This window comes from Homalodisca vitripennis, chromosome 3, assembly GCF_021130785.1.
Source record: "Homalodisca vitripennis isolate AUS2020 chromosome 3, UT_GWSS_2.1, whole genome shotgun sequence".
In the NCBI taxonomy this organism is placed as follows: domain Eukaryota; kingdom Metazoa; phylum Arthropoda; class Insecta; order Hemiptera; family Cicadellidae; genus Homalodisca; species Homalodisca vitripennis.
In genome coordinates, this window is record NC_060209.1 from 176,626,348 (window position 1) to 176,648,653 (window position 22,306).

The 22,306-nt window shown below is 34.4% G+C and overlaps 1 protein-coding gene across 9 annotated transcripts in view; it reads right to left on the bottom strand.

The window, feature by feature from the left end:
* Positions 1–22,306, bottom strand: part of LOC124357810 (eye-specific diacylglycerol kinase) — a 613,754-nt gene that overhangs the window by 129,974 nt on the left and 461,474 nt on the right. For all 9 annotated transcript variants that reach the window (XR_006921984.1, XR_006921983.1, XR_006921985.1 and 6 more), the window contains one exon: positions 6,046–6,249. Coding sequence is in view for 2 of the 9 variants with exons in the window: in XM_046809866.1 (XP_046665822.1) it covers positions 6,046–6,249 (204 nt within the window). In the remaining 7 variants the exon portion in view is untranslated. The remainder of the gene's footprint in view (positions 1–6,045; positions 6,250–22,306) is intronic.

Here is a 22,306-nt window from a genome sequence, read left to right on the forward strand (position 1 = left end):
GCCTTTTCTCTACAATTACCAACCTTTACTTATTTTTGTGGAATTTGTTGTGAAAAATGTTATTTCTAGCGTTATGATTAACAACAAAACCCACAACACACCACTCATATTAAGAGGACAGGATTGTAAAAGTAAGTTTTCTGGCTTACGACCATCAACATGCATAATACACCGCTCACCATTAGGTTTAGGCCTAATATTGATTCTCAATTTCATGCATTATGTCTGGCAGTTGAGACATTGCGCCAACCGTGATAGACGTCAAAGATGTACGTACAAGTATGGATTTAATTACTTTCTATATGTGCAGAGAAAACAAGTTGAAAGCTATCAGCATAAATAAATACTGTAAATAATTGTAATTCTTACTTCCTGCAGGAATCTTCCCTGTCATAGGAGCTCTGTGGTGATCACGTGGGAAGACTACAAATAAACCCTTCTCTCCCGGAGTTTATTCGCCATTTTGTACATGATATCCAAATAAAGAAATTTGTGCTAGTCATTTTCATTGTTATCACAAGTACGAAGTACAGAGTTCAATAGAAGGAATATATATCTATATTTTCCCTGCTGTAAATATAACTATTATAACACTGTTATGCTGTACAATGACAGATTTCTAATAGCATTGCCTATCAAATTGAAATAATAATTCGGATTAAATTAATCTCTATTCTAAATGACAAATAAAACTAAATTAATTCAATTTTATTATTATTATTATATTAAATTGCATGGCTACTCACAGTACAGTTGGTTTAGCAACAAGGAAGCTCAAAAGGTTATATTTTAAAAATGTACGAAGGACTGATTTTAATTAGTTTAAGGTGACATGATAATTAAAAAGTAACACATTTTCCCATTATAACTTAAAAGATAGATTACTTGGGTATTTAAAGGTAACATAAGACATAACATACCACACTGTGTACGTCTAACAATAAGACGATTAGGGCCATATAAACTGCAGTATAGTACTGCCACAGTCATAGTGGAACGTACATCTGTTGATGTTGCCTATCCTCACTGGGTATTAACATTGAGCTTTATACACTTGTCACTGCCACAAAGCCTTTCGTGAAACTGTCATCGTAGGAATCAATATAGTTTAATATCAACCATGTTGTATCAAACCCCACCTTCCCTCCTCTACATCCAAGATTGTAAATTAAGTCACTTTAGAAATTGAGGCCAATATTCGTGTAACATATTACTTTCTATATGTGCAGAGAAAACAAGTTGAAAGCTATCAGCATAAATAAATAAATAATTGTAATTCTTACTTCCTGCAGGAATCTTCCCTGTCATAGGAGAGTTCTGTGGTGATCACGTGGGAAGACTACAAATAAACCCTTCTCTCCCGGAGTTTATTCGCCATTTTGTACATGATATCCAAATAAAGAAATTTGTGCTAGTCATTTTCATTGTTATCACAAGTACGAAGTACAGAGTTCAATAGAAGGAATGTATATCTATATTTTCCCTGCTGTAAATATAACTATTATAACACTGTTATGCTGTACAATGACAGATTTATAATAGCATTGCCTATCAAATTGAAATATCGGATTAAATTAATCTCTATTCTAAATTAAAAATAAAACTAAATTAATTCAATTTTATTATTATTATTATTATTATATTGCATGGCTACTCACAGTACAGTTGGTTTAGCAACAAGGAAGCTCAAAAGGTTATATTTTAAAAGAAAATGTACGAAGGACTGATTTTAATTAGTTTAAGGTGACATGATTATTAAAAAGTGACACATTTTCCCATTATAACTTAAAAGACAGATTACTTAGGTATTTAAAGGTAACATAAGACATAACATACCACACCGTGTACGTCTAACAATAAGACGATTAGGGCCATATAAACTGCAGTATAGTACTGCCACAGTCATAGTGGAACGTACATCTGTTGATGTTGCCTATCCTCACTGGGTATTAACATTGAGCTTTATACACTTGTCACTGCCACAAAGCCTTTCGTGAAACTGTCATCGTAGGAATCAATATAGTTTAATATAAACCATGTTGTATCAAACCCCACCTTCCCTCATCTACATCGTTCGATCCAAGATTGTAAATTAAGTCACTTTAGAAATTGAGACCAATATTCCTGTAACATATTGTGCTTGATTTTATTTTTTTAATTCTTGAATTGTTTCTATATAATACACCAAAGACTAAAAGCATACTTTTATATTTTCCTTTCCTATGGTAAAATGGAAAAGTTTGCTTTAATTATTTTTGACACTTCCGTTCAAAGTGATTTGTTAAAAACAATGTTGAAATTTAATTTAGGTTTCTTAGTAAATTCGAACTAATGTGATTTTTATATACTTTGTATATCTTAACGTTTTTATAGACACCTCAAGAACGCAATTGTGATTTCTTGTAATTTATGTTTGCAAAAAAGTTTCGATTAAATATAAAGATTAATTTATGGCATTAGGAATGAATTATGTTTGTTGATAAATCAAGATAAATAACATGATAAAATAGATTAAGATTGTATTTTAACCTTAGAAATTAATAAAAGAATTCCTTTACAGCCACAAGCTTCTCCAAATAATTAATAATTGTATTTATTTTTGCAGGTCTAAAACATACTCAGTACATAACAATGTCCTAAGTCTAGTATAAATAAGGGGTTGGTATTTAATTCGTCATATAATATAACAATCAAAATTCATTTTGTGGGGAAATAAACGTAAACCTTATAAATTAAAATAGACGAACCACGAAACATGAGAAGAAACGATTGTATCAACAATTCTTACAAACTCTAAAGAGATTCAATTATATTATTGTTTTGGACAATTCTTTACGTTTATAAAGTTTTCGGACTACCCAAACAAATATTACAAGGGTTAACATTTTTAAACAAATGAAAATAAACATATAAAGTACTAAATTAGTCGTAATAAAACTAAATAAGTCGTAAAGCACACTGGGATTTAATCCATTGCTCGGATTTTAAGTAAAAACACAATTAAAATTATTTTAAACAACCATTAAAAGATAACTATAAGGTAGTGTTAAAGTTTTTGTATGCAACAGAGCCATCGAACTTAATAAACTATAAAAGTATGAGAAGTTTAGAGTTTGTCCCATACCTTAAAAGTTAATCTAAAACTATTTTCATTTGCTGGAAAGAAATAAGATTTTCCTTACAAGTGAGTTAGATCATAACGATTACTTTGCTTCACAAAAAACAGCAATTACATCGGATAACATTTGAATGACAATTAAAATGTTATTGTTACTAATATAATACCTTAGTAAGAGCGCACTCTAAATTTGTGTTTTATGATCTACCGATAGATTGGTTATTTTTTATGACAAATAAGCAGTATGTAAGAACAATTTAGAAAATTATTTTGTTTAATTGACAATGCTCGGTGGCAGTTAGTATTTGTTGCAGGTAATTTAAATCAACAAACAAATTTTTTTATGTATATAGGAGAATGCGGAATACTTTTTTTAACTGAGTACTGCATCGCGCTTCTCATATAGAAGAACGACCTCTAGCATTATCAGAGTGTAAGCTTTTGAATCTGGAACCATATAAGCACAATATTTCACGAAGCATGTAAAACTGCCGCATGTGGGAATTTGCTGAACTGTCGTATACGTAGTGATTTTGTATGTTCGCATCAGTTACAACTGTATATTGCAGAATTTTATACAATTGCAGTGCAAGGCGAGATACTGTAAGAGCATTGTACTAACTTAACCAATTTGTATCGACTAGCTGAACATTATATTTGACTACTTTAAAACATGTTTGTAATATATTAATAAATAATCAATTTCCATGCATCATACAAGAATGTCTGGAAATAATAATGCAATTAATACACTACAAGTGAGGACTGGGAATATTTAGTTTCTATTTCTTTGTTTACGCGACTGTACATGACTTGAAAGGATAATGGGATTCAGACATTTTCCATCCTATATGTTGACAGCATAGACCACAAAGATTCGATGGTGGGAATCTATCCCCTTTTACAGGTGTCTAATGAGTCGTCAGCGTCAGTATCTCACCTTTGGTGCACGGGGAATTTGTTGTATAGTGCACCAAGTTTTTGAGCAATGGCATGGTTTGGAATTACGTATTCTGTCAATAGACTTGGAATATCCTATATTTCGTACAACTTATCCTGTTTTTGTGTTTGACTGTAACGAGGTTTTCCTCATTGTGTTTCCACTTGTGTTACATTTTTCACACATAAAAAGAAGATAAATTCCACTCCATGAAACGCATTGTTCTGTGATTAGAACATATAACGATAGCAATTTTCAAAAGTTCTGTCATTAAGATTTTATAATTTTTTATATTATTTAAATGTATTCCGACTTGAAGAATTAACGAGTAAACTGTTTTATTACACATTGAATTAGGTCACTATCAATACTCAAATCTGTTAGGACTTACTTAACACAAGGTGGGGATGCACTAATATTTAACTATATAGGTTATGCCATCTTAAAAATCCTTCTACTTTTTAAAATACAGCTTTAAAATACGAAATAAATTGTGCAGAAATGAGAGAATATAAATGGATGGGTGACCTTTAAAACTGAAAATCAGCGACGCCGAAAACTCCAACTTAAGATCTAAGATTAATTAATTATATTTGTCTTTTAAATTCTAGCGTTTAATTTGTTTAAATATTTACAGAATTATTATCTACTTATTATTTTACGTAACGATAATCATAATAAATAAATTTTAGAGTTAATTCTAACTCTGAGATGCCTGATCACAAAGGTTTATAAGCTATAATGAACTCAAAAGTGAAAGTGATCAAAAACATAACTACTTTAATTAAATTACGTTGCTAGACAAGTAAAGGGTCATTAATGATTGAGAGTACCAGAAAGGCTACATATTAATTACATGGAGCGGACGAGCTCGTCAAAACTAATTAAAGATGACGAACTTTAGTCAGCTTTGTGTCTGTTCATTGAAATCATCCCGTCCGTCAGAACTGTGCAAGCAATCTAATAACGGTTCAAATAAATCACAGAAAGAGTTTGCTGTAATATAATGAGCTAAATGACCTTTCTTTTATAAATATCACTTGTCAGTACATGTCAAATTACAGAGGTAATGATACTCATTTTGTCGCAAGAAATTTGATCTATCCGAGAAGATATTTATACTACTAATATCAATGGTGCTAACAAGACATTATTGAAATGCTTTTTCCAAGGGCAATGAAACGCATTTGTATAAAAGGTGTTCGATTTAATTGAGAATATTTTTGTGATGATATTATCATTTGTCTTTAAACAATAAATCCGACAATTGCTAATACATATTTCTCGAAGGACATTTGAATTATTTACGGATTTGGTTGTGTACATCAAATGGTTTTTTTAATAATAGTTGTACGTCAACAAATACAAAATTGGAGAGATGATAAACATTTTACCGAAAGATATTTTCATTTGATCTCAATACATGTTTGCGCTTCTCATATAAGGTAGGCAATGAGTTGAAACTATTATATTTAGAAGGTGATGATACTTTTACAGAGAGATATTGAATAGGTGTTCTCTATCGGGTTGTATCTACCTTAACATACTGCTTGCACTTTTCTTTCTGCGAGCGCCGGTGGACCAAGTGAAGGTGGACGCAGGTCTGCTCGCGGTATTGTCTAACTATATGTGGATAAGGTTGTGTTACCTTGCCGAACTGCTTGCACTTTTCTTTCTGCGAGCGCCGGTGGACCCAGTGATGGTGGATGCAGATCTGCTCGCGGTATTGTCTAACTATCTGTGGATAAGGTTTTGTTTTACCTTGCCGCATTGCTTGCACTTCCCCTTCTGCGAGCGCCGGTGGACCCAGTGATGGTGGATGCCGGTCTGCTCGCGGTATTGTCTAACTATCTGTGGATAAGGTTTTGTTTTACCTTGCCGCATTGCTTGCACTTCCCCTTCTGCGAGCGCCGGTGGACCCAGTGATGGTGGATGCAGATCTGCTCGCGGTATTGTCTAACTATCTGTGGATACGGTTTTGTTTTACCTTGCCGCATTGCTTGCACTTCCCCTTCTGCGAGCGCCGGTGGACCCAGTGATGGTGGATGCAGGTCTGCTCGCGGTATTGTCGCACACCCACATCTCTGAAGGTCGGCTTGCACGTGAACTTGACTCGATCCATCAGCACGCCGATACAACCGGAGTGCGCCACTATCTTGCATGCTGAGCACTTCATCCGGCCACCGTGTTTCTGAAAACAACATTCATAAGTTTATAATCATAATATTTCTGTACTGTATGAGACACCGAACGTTGTATACGATGTGCTGGAGTATCAAAGAACGACATAAATTGCGTAGCATTCACTCACCATGTAGATATACAGGGATATACATTCGCTCACTCACACATTCAGTCATAGCTGCTCACCCTGCTCCACATGCTTTCCCGGTTGTAAGACAATAATTCCCCCACCGAGTAAAAAGCTTCTGATGCCAATTGACATTTCAACCGCGCTTTCAATGCCTGAGACTGAGCTCTTTTCATTGGAAAACCTGGTAAAAATATGCGCGTGCTTGAGAGGGCAGACGTTCGTGAATTACAATGCGGTGTCAGCCCGTTGAATAGTTGCCTCTGCGTCTTGTATATTAGGCCTATATGTCCGCTTCTTATACAGCAGTTCACTTATGTAAGCAAAACATAGTAATTTCCTAAATCTATCAGTACGGAAATGTCAACAGTCCCGACCCGATGAAAGCTGTTTTGAACGGATCTATAATGTAGAGTAGCTCTACTCGTATTATTCTAACTGTTTTCTTTTGCATTTTGAGTAGTCACAAAGCAACCTCGCTATAAGGTCATACAGTTATCTCCACAGTTGAAAAATCCCAACATTTTTTGTTTCTTTACAGTATGGTTATACTATCTAACATTTTTATTTATTTAATGATACGATAGATGTAAAGTATACCAGTAAATATTTTACTTTATCTCCTGATTTCAACTGCTATAAGCATTTTTCTATGCGCTGTATTATCTTTTGGTCCTCTGGACAAGAGGTAAGGTATCAAAACTCATAAATAACATTATCTCTAGTATAATATGTGGGAACAGTTTTTATAATGATCTTAAATTTAAAAGAAATATAAGGAACTAAATCACAAATATTTTGCGTTTACAAGATATTGAATATGCCTAAATGATAGTTGAAGATTGCTAGAAGATTGTTAGTTACAATTATTTACCATCCAATCTCATATTAGTATTCAGTGGGATAGGAATGGAAGATATTGGGGTAGAATTCAATATCACGATGTTGGTATTTCTGCCATGCATACTTATTTGTCAGTTCACCTCACATCCATTTCATCCAATACCATAAAATTCATTCTTTTGATTGTTACTTAATCGATATTATTTATTACTAATGTACATAAATGTTATTGGATCGTTTTTATTTATTTTAAACATACAATACATTACAGTGGCTATCAATAATCATAAACTTATACGAATAATATTAATAATAACACTAAAAATAATAAATGAAGACGGATCAGAAGAACAGAAACAGAAGTCCACATGATATACTTTTCAGTTGATGTTTCTAGATATCAAAGTAGTTTCAAATAACAAAGTTCGTTCAATATTGTTTCACTCGTACTGAACAAAAAATGTTTTATTACTTTACTAACTCGATAAACTCCAAGTATCTTATACCTTTTTATTTGTTGTGCTACCTGTAAAGCCCGATAGTCTTTGTCAACTTTTAAAATCAATAAACAAAGTTAAATATAATACTACTTGAAATGGTTTACATGGCGGCATACACGCCATACAAATATGTTTTTAATTCTTTTTTCATACTACAATATAATAATAAAACAAGTGAACTTTTTTGTTAACAAATACACAAAAGAAATTTATAAAAATTAAAACCCCCAATTTTAAAAACACTATCAATAAAATACTAGCATAACCAATCAATTTTGGAAGATGGAAGCTATTTAAAATAAATCAATAAAAACGTACGGCCTCTAGCAAAATATTGCGAAGACGGTAGTACCAAAAAGGATGAGCCGAAAATTTGACTATGTGTTCGAGATCACCTGAAAAAGGAAGCATAAGAATAAAATACAGTATCTTACGGTGATAAGGATGCCATATACGAGTAAAAGAGTTTCGTGACTAAAGAAATCGTTACTACAAGCATTTTATGCAAACAAATGTACACACATGAATATATCGAAAGTGTACAGTTTCGAGTAAAGTTCGGTTTGCTCAGAACTTCCGTTCGCTTAATTAACTGGGTTCATTGAAAAGTTTCAGTCTTAAATGATGACAAACAGCGTTTGACAGTTGAAGCGTATCTCGTAATGGTTCTAATGTATTGAACGAACCCATATGTTTTGGTGAAAATATAATTTAAACAACTAAAACCCTGTACAAAATATATACTTACACATTATCTAGTATTGAAGTTAAAATTTTAGTGAGAAGTTTATTGCACAGCGTATTCTGCAGTAATATAATTACAAAATACATTTCCTAGTAATTGTTGAATAACTTGAATAATATTTACCAATTTACCTCACAGTTATCCAGGAGCAACAATTCTCGAACGCTGCGCTAGTATAAAAAAAGTAAGTCTTGGATAAATTAGGGAAATGAGAAGCAGCTTAAAATGAAACAAACATTTTAACAAAAATTAGTTTGGGTAACTAATTTTGTAAATTATCAAAATGCACCTTTTTTCTAAGCCATTACATTTGACTTTTCTCATACTTTTCTACTTTAACTTAAATGTCACATGTGTCTGCTTCATTTGAGAATTTCCATGATTGCTATTTCTACCAATCAATCCAAAATCTTGAAATTAAAAATGCTTTACAGTGATGCACGGTTAAAAGTTTAGGATAGGATATGAATTACTTTTCCGTCATTCGTATTTGCCTCCTAAATGTTAGTGTTATAACTAAAATGCTAGCTAATATAACCGTAATGTAAAGACCCCTATCTACCTTAGTAATACATATCAAATATTTACAGTTAAAAAAGTATCTCAGCCAAGTACTGACGGAATACATACCCAACGTCGAATGGTTTGTATTCCAGTTAAAATTTTTTAATCCTTAGTATCAAAAGGCTAAAAATTTAATAAAACTGTCATTACTTTTACATTTTTACGCCAGTACTATTCAAAAGCCGTTCGCTTAGCGTCAGTGAACCCTATTACTCAATCGGCTAGCAAGATTTCCCTCTTGTCTATATATCTACCTATCCGCAGTATTTCTCGAGAACGAATTAAGCAGTTGATTTGTAATTTTGTACGGAACTTCGCTTCTAAATATGCAGGATCCAGACTGATACCCTTGCATGCCCGTTCCTTGGACGTTCCTCATTCCATCCTCAGAGAAGCCTCTTACGTACTACGTGGCCCGTCGTTTTAGGCATAATTCCGTTGGTGTAACAGTCAGGTATCACATACTCCTTTGAGTAGCAGTCCACTGCAGCACATTTTAGTTTTTAAGTTTTTTATGGATCGGTGTTTTCGACACCTGAAGAAGAGTGTGTATTTTCTGTACGAAATCTTAATGTCCCTTTTCCAGATAGATAAAATTACACTTCGCGTATGTTTATAAATATAACATGCTCTATGGCTTAACCATTGGAGATACAAAAAAACTCGATTTTTTGCAGAAAATTTAATTCTCGATTTAAACTCGGATTTCATAATCTATTAATAAAAGATTCGTGAAATCATACAAGTTACATGACATCTGGCACAAGATACATGCAGATACCTTACTTTGGATTAAATCTTTATAATAATCAGAAAAAAATATCAGACAAAATTCTTACTCTTATCACTCAGGAGACTGGCAAAATCTATCTTATGGAAGCACGTACACAGTATATCTCAAGGTCGGATGAGCTAAAGACTTAAAATACTGTATGAAACTTCAAAGCCAAGATAGAGCTATATAATTCAGCCTATCTCTATATAGGATGACTCCCATTCATTCTATTCTTAGCTAAGCCTGCTGCGCGACACAGTGTATGGCGAACCTGTAAAAACAAACTGGTAAATAGGATCTTGTTTTTATTTTTTCAGTCAGGTCATTTTACATGTTGAGGTAAAAACTTCAAGATTATTGTATACAAAATAATCCTACAAAATATCGCTCTCACAGGTGTTAGAATAACACACTAAAATAAACAATTAGCGTCAATGTTAAAATTACACGATACTATTGAAATTTATCATAACTACAAATTAAAAGTATTATCGAGGGAAAGGATTTTACTACTTGATTCCAGGCGCCGAAATCCCTTAGGTACAGGGAATCTTTCTCTGGATTTAAATATCCAATTTGCAGAATTAGTTATCATTAGATTATAGAGTTAATAAATAACCACAGCGTCTGGAACTAATGAAATCTAATGATCATATTATTTTCTTGCGTCCATGAATATTTATCAGCTGCCTTATATTAATTTGAAGTCACGAAAATTAATAAAAATATATTTACAGATTAGAATAATAAAGATGTTACAACGAGCCTTGTTTGGTGGAACTAGTTTATAAACTAGTTAATTAATTTAAAGAAGCCAACCTTAGCTATATAACCTAGAATATAACAGGAAAAGACCCACTAAAGTTTTAAGCTTTTTTTGTAGTAATTAAATTTCCAATCATTTTCTATACAGCTCATTGCGCACTTTTTCGCATGACGCATCATCAAATCAGGAAATAAAATAGGCATAGTTTTTGTAAATAAAAACAATGAAGTTTCTTCAAATCTATAAAATTAATTATATTAGTTCAATAAAGAGGTTTTAATTGTACAAAAATAACTGTGTCGTTTTTGTTATAACGACGCCAAGCACTCTTTTAAAAAAACAATACGTTTTTAATAACTGAGCCGGGGCTCAGTTTGGGCAATTTAATTTTTGTCTATTATTTTCCCACCTCGGCCACTCTTGTCAGTCGGTGGGGGAGTCACGTCCGTCAAGTATTGATTTTCTGCCTGGTTGGACTGATTGTTTGAGGTCAGCTGGTTGACCTTGACTAGTTTACCGACCAGCTGTTCACCGGCACCGGCACCGGCTACTGTTCGGAGCGGTCAGACTGTTCGGAGGACACGTTCGGAGAAGCTACTGCGTTTGCTGTCTGTTCGCTGCTCGTCCCGTTCCACATGGCTGGCTAATTCTCCGACTTTCGGCAGGGTCCCCGTGAGTGCCGTCATCGGGACTGATGCGGCGAGTCTGCCCACAGCACTGAAACCAACTGAATGCCCGCGCCCTGCCAGCGCTATTGGACCGGCATCCAACCGGAGTGTAGTGCTCCCATTAATTTCTTCTGGAACAAGGTTGGATCAGAAATGTTTTTTACTTCTTATACCCCTTGAGAGGATAGGCTTGTATGGAGCGCTGCCAGATGTTAGATCTGGAGGAGGGCCAGTATATTAGCCAGTATTATTTAGTTTAGTTACATGAACTGAAGGGGAGGATTTCATCTTTAATTCGGATTCGTGGAGGCAACTAAGCCCCCCGCCTCCTTCGAAAATTGGCTTTAAATATTTTTTTTAATTTTCGGCTACAAACTTGAAACCAAATTACTTTTTAAAATTAGTGGGCCTAGAAATTCTACAACCTTTTCCCTCCCCTCAGTTCATAAAAAATTACCTGTTAAAATTTTTAGATTTACTACTGCCGTACCTGATATTATGTTATTTAGTATATTATATTATTTATTTATTATGTTATTGTTTCTATTTATTATGTTATTGTCTTTATTGGAATTCTATTAATTATATATCATTTACTCGAAATCTTGTCTCTCTTTGTCTCTCTTCCCACTAGTGGCATGTGATTATTTTTTTTTTATGATTTGCTCCGAGTTTGGGAGGGGCACGCTTCCGAGGCCTCCTGTCTTTTTCGCTAACTCGGAACATAACGAATCCTATATTTGTACCTTTGATATGAATCCTGCACGTGGAAATGGAAAAAACTATTGTTTTCTACCATATAATAGTTTTCAATAATTTTATTAACGGCTTTTAAAGCTTTATTGATGTATAAGCATAAATTCTAAAGACATTTTATTAAAATTGCGCTAAAAAGTGTATATCTAAACTTTTAAACGTATTTGTAAATCTAAAAATCAACTTTACTACTTTTAAACTTTAATTAGTAGGTATGTCACTTGTCTGAATACAGGGTACAAACTTACAAATGTGACAGATTCAAATGTGATACACGTAAATAACAATGTTATTAGAATACGCGGTATTAAAAAAAATAAGCTTACATTACTCAAAATATGGTCTAAATTACATAAATTACAATTAACAACGCTTAATTTATAATCAAACACTCCAATAATTATGAAATTTTATTTTTTATGAGGAATTTGGTGTTCAAGGAACACATTATCAAGCCCACATAACTGAAATAACAGTGGTTAAAGTAATTATACAAACAATTTAGAATTATATAAAAAACATGCCATTAAAAAAAAACAAAGAGATAAAGTTTTAAAGACCAGGAAGTTTATCTATCTACTGCTATGTAAAAAATAAAATTTCATAATTATTACAGTGTTTGTTTTATAAAATAAGTATTTGATTCCAATAAGAAGCTGGTAGAATATGTACAAATAACAGTTTTCAATTACAAAGTCTGCAGGAATGGTATGCCATTAAACGTCCAATGTAGGCGGAATGTTTTAATAGAGGAGTACCGTTGCCCTACTTTACATAAAACCGTAAGATGGACACTAAACTCTTGCAAAATGCGATTCGTGTGCCACAATTTCCGAGAGTACGTTTATGGGTACTCTAGCGGGGACAGTAACATCTACCGTTACTGGGCTCGCTCCGTTGTTTAGCTCTACAGCAGTCGCCTCACATAAGCACCAGTGAGCCGTTAGCTTTCAAACCTACGTCATGAGTTACTCGTTAGTCACGTGATTCTCATTCTTTCATGATATCCTTAATATTAATGTCGATCTTTTAATAGTAACAAATATATACAAAGTGGAAATTACATCCTACCTATTTTACTTATCATATTTACTTTATAATAATAATAAAGATATTGAGGTACCAATGTAAATTATTTACCTTAAAGTACACTAAACTCACAAAAGTCAAGGTATAAAAACTGTTAAATATTGGTAATTCTTGTTTTTTTTTTTTTTTTTAATTTATTGATATTTACTTAATGTACTAAAGTAATAATATTTAATTTACTTATCTTATTTTAAGTAATTTTTCTCAATATTTGAATATGGGAGGCAATACGCATTTTCAAATGATAACACACAAAAGGTGGCACTAAAGAACCATAAATAAGTAAATTAAATGCAATAAAAAAGCCTTTTTTCCTAAAAACTAATTGAAGGTAATTTAATATCTTTAATGAACAACACTTTTAAACTCCACAACTTCATCTGGTTTACTACCAAAACGAAAAAGCATTCATTGAATTCTACAGTTTTTAAGGTGTTAGTTCTATAATTACAATTAGGTCACTTTCCCTTATCAAAAGTGTTGTAATATAAATTCTAAAATTAGGGGTATTACTATAAATGAGAAATATTCAACACTGGGTTTACTTGCCATGGCTTATACCTTTTATACCTGCACCCCGATAGTTTTACGAATCCTCATAACCTTGGAGCGAATAATACTTGATCTTATTGTAGATCTTCGACGCGCTGATCATTAATTTTCTTGAATCTAGTCCCATTTATGAATGTTCTCAACAATCGGTCTTTAGATCGACCTTGAATTTTTTCAGTATCCTCATACGCCTCCTTAAAAATCTCATACTTTCGCAAACCTAACACTGACGGTGGCAGACCTAACACTGACGGTGGCAGACCTAACACTGACGGTGGCAGACCTAACACTGACGGTGGCAGACCTAACACTGACGGTGGCAGACCTAACACTGACGGTGGCAGACCTAACACTGACGGTGGCAGACCTAACACTGACGGTGGCAAACCTAACACTGACGGTGGCAAACCTAACACTGACGGTGGCAAACCTAACACTGACGGTGGCAAACCTAACACTGACGGTGGCAGACCTAACACTGACGGTGGCAGACCTAACACTGACGGTGGCAGACCTAACACTGACGGTGGCAGACCTAACACTGACTGTGGCAAACCTAACACTGACGGTGGCAAACCTAACACTGACGGTGGCAAACCTAACACTGACGGTGGCAGACCTAACACTGACGGTGGCAGACCTAACACTGACGGTGGCAGACCTAACACTGACGGTTGCAAACCTAACACTGACGGATGGCAAACCTAACACTGACGGTGGCAAACCTAACACTGACGGTGGCAGACCTAACACTGACGGTGGCAAACCTAACACTGACGGTTGCATACCTAACACTGACGGTGGCAAACCTAACACTGACGGTGGCAAACCTAACACTGACGGTGGCAAACCTAACACTGACGGTGGCAAACCTAACACTGACGGTGGCAGACCTAACACTGACGGTGGCAAACCTAACACTGACGGTGGCAAACCTAACACTGACGGTGCAGACCTAACACTGACGGTGGCAAACCTAACACTGACGGTGGCAGACCTAACACTGACGGTGGCAAACCTAACACTGACGGTGGCAAACCTAACACTGACGGTGGCAAACCTAACACTGACGATGGCAAACCTAACACTGACGGTGGCAAACCTAACACTGACGTGGCAAACCTAACACTGACGGTGGCAAACCTAACACTGGCGGTTGCAAACCTAACACTGACGGTGGCAGACCTAACACTGACGGTGGCAGACCTAACACTGACGGTGGCAGACCTAACACTGACGGTGGCAAACCTAACACTGACGGTGGCAAACCTAACACTGTCGGTGGCAGACCTAACACTGACGGTGGCAGACCTAACACTGACGGTGGCAAACCTAACACTGACGGTGGCAAACCTAACACTGACGGTGGCAAACCTAACACTGACGGTGGCAGACCTAACACTGACGGTGGCAGACCTAACACTGACGGTGGCAGACCTAACACTGACGGTGGCAAACCTAACACTGACGGTGGCAAACCTAACACTGACGGTGGCAAACCTAACACTGACGGTGGCAGACCTAACACTGACGGTGGCAAACCTAACACTGACGGTGGCAGACCTAACACTGACGGTGGCAAACCTAACACTGACGGTGGCAGACCTAACACTGACGGTGGCAAACCTAACACTGACGGTGGCAAACCTAACACTGACGGTGGCAGACCTAACACTGACGGTGGCAAACCTAACACTGACGGTGGCAGACCTAACACTGACGGTGGCAGACAGATTTCTTCGACATGGAGGTTTACTGTACATCGTGCATCCCATTCTTCGTTGTCAATCATAGTATAAGTTCCACCTACCCTATTTTTTAATCAGAAATGCTAGTAAAAAATACGAACACACTATTTGCAGTAGTCAAGGCAGTTTAAACTGTGTTAAATATTCGATGTGATTTTTGTTAAACGGTCAAATGGCACAATGTAACTTGATAATTATATTAATAACTTTCCGAAATTGTGAAGAACGATAAGGTTTCACGGTAAACTCTGTTTACTGGCCACTCAGCGTATTTCTGTTACTCAAATATTACATGTATAAATCCGATAATGTCTTTTGCGTTATCGCTTGACAATGTGAGTTTTTCTGGATTAACTTATGACGCCGATCGGGTTTTGATGTATGAAATCGCTCGATTTACTCAGATTAAGGTAATTTACTTTCTGCTGGAATTCGAAATCCAGTATCCAGGAAATGGTTTGCATTAAAGACATTTAAATATTGACTAAAATAAGTCTAAAGAATGAATGACCTTCGCCGTACGCAGGGGTAAGGCTACCGCTCTTTACCGAGAGTTCAGAAGTTCGATTTCCGTGATGGTCGTAAAGATTTGCAAATACCTTTTAGCATTTCCCCCATAAAAACGTTTGATATAATAATATAGAATAATCGGGGTGTAGAAAGAACTCTCTTAAAAGAAATTGTGGGCATTCCTTCCTTGGCCTTGCGATAACAAAGGCAAGACTTTCCTCTTTCACAGGAAAATCTTTTGACTTAAATAGTTTGATCTGACATTAAAAATATTATTTTCAAAGATTTCCAACATCCAAACCTCTTTCTCTCTCCTATGACACTTAATCGTCCTGTGGTTGTCCTATTTCAATATATGAATGCACGCATTCTTTTCATGGATGGCCACCTTTTTGTATTTCTTCATTAAAACAATGTTTCAGTTTTATTTCAGAATTAAGGCAATTTCTTCCCCCTTCAATCATCCTGCAAATAGTTCTCAATCAGTGCCCTAAATTCACAACATGAAGACTTCACCTACTTCCTTATACTACCACCATAGTAAATAATGCAATCCTTTCCTAACTTTCAGTAACACAAAAGGTTTGAAAGGCATTAACATCGTTATGCTCTGTTTAGTTAGTTAACTATATCATCCTTTATTTGATACTAGTGAAAATACATTTCAAACCCTACCATAAACGGGGTATTGTTCATTTTACAAAGCAACAGAATGTCTTATTAGATTCCTTTCATACATAAAGTATTCGTACATTAAAATAAAATTAAACTTATTGTGTAGTCCAAGTGGGTTTATAATAATTTTACAATTTATTTCAGAGGAAACTAATCAAACTGACTATCATTAAACCCCTCCACAAGGTTTATTACTCATTCTCATTTAGAATTTTCTCTAGAAATTGTAATGCTGTCTTAGGTGGAACAGTTGGCTGGTTATAATGAAACGGTAATTTATCACCAGGGAGAGCAGGATCGCACCTCAGCCGCCGCTGCCGCGACACCGGGGAAATATTGTTCCTGCCCTAACTTACGGGCAATAAAGATGATAAACTCTAAAATATTGCTCACTTACATTTATTACGTTTTTACCGAGTGCACTGGTAATTTCCTATTCTCCACCTTATTTTACCGAAAGCGCGGTAAAGGTCATAAACTTGTACGCGGGCCACATTTCACCGAATTGGAAACATTTCTAGTAAACAACTTGGGACGAATAATATCCCGCAACTTTATAGTAACGTTTATTACAGTAATTACAATATGAAAAAATAACATTTTGATTTAATTACAGTAAATGGCGAGATTGGATTAATCTACAGATAATAGCTCAAATGGAGAGTGCTGTAATAATTACAGCAGGTCGAGCCTAGCGAGTGATTGTTTAGTGTAAAATCAGTTGTTACACACTTTAATGTTTCCCAACCCTGGAGGCTTGTTGCTAATTAACACCCCCCCCCACGCCTATACCTGGAGGTCCCCGACATAACCTGTTCTGCAAATAACTTTATACATATGCATCGTCACACGGGGAATGATTTTTAACGACAAACATTTCAGCGGGATAATTTATTGTCATAAATTACAACGATCAGCTAATAAACTCATTTGCACTGGAAAATTACGCTGGTGCATTGGAAACTGTTCATTTATTAAGAAAGCGTTACGAGTTGATAATTTATTCTGTAACAAATTAATTGGTTAAACATATGCTCCCCGATGTATTATTAGGAGTTGCTGATGGTTATTTTTTCATTTCCGGTATGACTCTTGGGTTAATCCGAGGACCAAGGTGCACGTAACATTCAAGAGTTACTACAAGCACAATAATTATAAAGAGACAAGCATATATTTTTAATGCAGGAAACAATCCTACATATCCTTATTATGATATGCCAATACTGAATTGGAAGAAGTCTTCCCATTTTATCTTATATCCATCTTCGTGGAACCTCTAAAAGAATTGTACTCCATCACAAAACCGATCACGGAAGTAATCTGTAGTACACAAGGAATAAATGTTGACCCTGTGAAAGCGTTATGCAGGGCTTGACCATATTCCCAATTATAATGACATGGAAATACTGGATTGGAAGAAGTCTTCCCATTTTATCCGATATCCGCGCTTCTTCTTAGAACCTCTAAAACGATTATAATATATTTCAAAACCGATCACGAAAATAATCCATACTATACAAGGAATAAATATAACCTTTTAAATAAGTTATACTGGGCTTGATCAAATTCCCAGTTATGATAATTTGGCAATACCGGATTAAAAGGAGGCTTCCCATCTTATCTGATATCCGAGCTTCTTCTTTTATAACCTCTAAAATGATTGTACTGTATCACAAAAACCGATCACGGAAGTTATCTGTTGTATAAAAGGAACACAAGTTGACCCTGTAAGAATGTTATGCAGGGTTTGATCAAATTCCCAATTATGACGGTACGGAAATACTGGATTGGAAGGAGTTTTCCCATTTGATCTGATATTCGCGCTGCCCCTTGGAATCTCTAAAATATCCTTTGAAATTGAGAATACAGCACCAAGAACTAAATTGTAGCAACCCTTACAACACATTCTTGTATTAGCAAAAATTATGTAACCTTAAAATTTTTGAATGTTAAAAGGAGCTGAAGTAAACTTAATTTTTGACAATTTTAACGTAACATAGTTTAATACTTTAAGAACTATTTAAAATTACAATTTGAGAACCTTATAAAAAAACCTTCTCTTACTTAGTTCCTAAACCAAATAAAACTAACTGATCAATTGACTTTAGCTTAAAACTCTATCCATACATCTTGAAATTTATTATTTATATTTGGTAGGTTCTTCAATAATTGTAGTTTTAAAATTATATTAAATCAGTTACAATAATTGTTACAGTGCTAATCTAAAACGTATGATTTGCAACCGTGATACAGATTGCATTGTTGATTCAATCATGCAACTGGTAAGTGAATTATAATAACATAATTATAAATTATAAAGTCCGTCTTCAATATTCAGTTATTACGAATGCGGTGCTCCTTAAAACTTCTTTTATGCTATTACGTGACATTGAAATTGTTTTGAGTGCAAGATATGAAAACTCTGTCGGTATACTAGACGTATAGAATCGTAGCTAATTAATAGACATGTTGACGTTGCAGGACGTATATTAGATAGCGTGATTTCTGAAGGATTAGTCCCGGCAACAGGTGGCTGAAAGCTCCACTAAATCATCAAAGCAATCGCTCTTTCAAAACGTATAGGTTAATGGTTTTCATCCGCCAGTAATGCTTCTCATTATCTTATAACGTTACAGTCTGCGATATTAACTGGCAAACTTCAACTGGAATTTCCACTGAGGTTATTTTATGTACAAAACCCAGGTTTACAAAGCGGTTTCATTTTTTCTTGAAGATTCTACAGGGATGACATCCAGTTTTGAATCCAACGGTTTTGAGTTCGAGTATTACCAGCACTTACGGGGCGTAACTCGCAAATCGTGTAGAGTATTTGGTCTATTATAAAAGCAAAAACGGAGTTATAAATTGGAGACCACTCTTCTCTTAAAACCACAATTTAGATACTTATGTTTGGATCAGATAAAATAACCCGGATGTTATGATGTTATAATGTTCTGGGATACATTTTTAATCTTCATAAACTTAAGTTTATAATCATTATAATATCCAAACAAAATTTCCTGATAAATATTCAAATTCGTGTTACCGAAAGAACATTGTACTTACAGTACTTTAATGATCTGGGACAAATTTTTAATCTTCATAAAATAACGTTTATAATCATCATCAAAATAAACTTTATCAAAACAAAATTTCCTGATAAAGTCAGAGAAAACCATCTGCACAGAGTATACAACTATTTGTGGAGTTCCTAGAACTTTGATAGTAGCGTATGGGCTAATCAACTTATTTGTATTAAAATTTTCCAAAGCGTCACTGCTTTCTCATTACACGTAATTTAGCTAACTCTTTGTCGGATGTAATTGGGACCACTCAAAGGTTACCATAATTCGGAATAAATTGCGGAAGACATCACAGGAATTCTTGGGTACTGGAGAGCACTCGGGTTGATTGAAAGATCTTGGATTCATAGTCCAAATTACTCACAATAGGAATTTGGACAAGAAAATCCTAAACGTATTGAAGCTAAGGCCGAAATGGTGTGCAAATGAGATCAGTAACTTTGTGTAAGTTAAAAACAAAGATCGAAATAGACAGACGACAATGATAAATTATACATACATGTATACATTTATACATTATACATTGAATGTTTGGTTATGCTGAGAGTTTTCAAGTAATACCGCTCTCTCCACCCAGCCCTTCCATTGTAGTTTTATTTTAATTACCTCTCTTTTATGAGCTGTAAATTATCGTTAGGAGTAAAAATTTATGTCAGTGTTCTAGTCATCGCAATGCTAATGGCATCACTTTGATTTAGGTAGATTTTGTAAACAAAATCGGTTTATTTCAACTTTCTTCATGATAGCACTTGCAAAACTTTCCACTTGACTTTATCGAACATGACTTTCACAGTTCAAAAAACGATTCCGCATATGTGGAACACCACTTACATGACTTCGTCAAAAACCTATCATCATTCATAAAAAATGTGTATGATTTCTTAGATAATCTTAATAAATTGACCCAATTTTATGTTACATATTTGTATATAACTAAAAAACCCTATGAACGAGTCGAAACCAGAATATACTATCTTAATCAAAGACAAAGTGATACAAAACCTAGTACCTTTTTTATTAAAAAACAAACCAAATTTGGGTTTGAAATGCATTGCTTCATTTTTCAAGACATTTTAGGCACAGCCATGTTGACAAGTATGTCCATTTTTATATAGGAAAATTATAATCGAATTTTATCGTCATAATACATTACAATCATATATTTTGGAAATATTACATTTATGAAATGTTTTGTATTTGGACATGGGCTGAATAATTTAGCAAAATATTGAGCACATTTAATAAAGTTTGCAAACTAAAATAACATTTGAAACGTCTACTTCAGTGAAATATAGCGTGAATGTTTCATAAAAATCCGAAACAAGTAGAAACTTTTCCACAAAGATTAATCTTATGAATATGGCATGGTACTCCAATTCGTTCCAATATAGTTCGTTAAAACTTAAAAATCACAACTCTGCTATTTACAGACATAGACAAAAAAATCTAAATTCGTCTGGAATGCATGCGACGTTTCCTAAAGGCTAGTTAAAAACAATATTTTTTTAACTCGGGCTATTTCGATATATTCATTACATGTAAATCTCATAACAATTTTTTGATCTTCAAGAGCCGGCAAAAGAAATGCAGTAATAATTTGAAACGTAAGCAAATATTGATGTTATAAGTATCTGATTCATAAATATCCAACTATAAATAATCTTTAATCTTGTATTAAATAAAAGTCATAAATATCAAGTTCAAATGGCAGCTTACTACACAATTCGTACAAACCAATATAACGCCTGTTCAAACTTCAACAACTCAATTATTTATGAACTGAGGGAAATATTTTTATCAAATGTTGTTGGATCTTTTATTTCTAAAATTAATATTACTTCTTCCGACTGAGCCGTCATTGAGATTTTATACGTACTCATGAGAAGCGAATCTTATTCGCTCACAGATAGGAAACGGAACCACCCCTGAGCGGTATTAATAATGAGATAAAGCCTTCAGTGAATTCGTTATTAAGAAACGTGGCTGTGCACCCCCCCCCCTCACAGCCCCTTAGTCCCCCAGCTCATCTCGTAACTGCTGCATTGTACTCTTATTGCGTATATTCAATCATAATTACAATAAACCTGTTCAATGTATCAACCACAAAGAAACTATTTACCATATTATTAATACTATTAAATTGTAAAACCCCAGCTAAAACAAAATCATCGTGTCGTGTTTTATTTTTAAACATTCATACACCTAAGAGTAGATATTAATACACAACTTTAAATTAACCATAGCTTTTTCTTTGCCGCTATTTACGGAATGAGCTCTTTTGACATAAGGTTATGAAAGGGTAGTCTTTTAGCTTCGAAAATCAAGTTGACATTACGAAGAGTTGTTTTCCTATATTACGACAATGTTAAATTAGGTACACTTTTGAAAAGAACCATTAACGATAATAGGCTGGATTTGTACATATATTTAATGATAGAAAAACTTTAGCAAAATTATAGAAATAGAAAGTAACAAAAGACATTTTTTTTTAATTACTGCCGCACTATTTCTCATTTTATAATAATGTCTGGTCTAAATGCTTATCGTTTATTTATAAACAATGTGGAAAATTTTATATCTATAGCTAAAACATTTTGAAACATATCTATGAAAAAAGACTCGTATACCTAAAATATGACAAAAATGAGAAGTTTTGGAGAGTA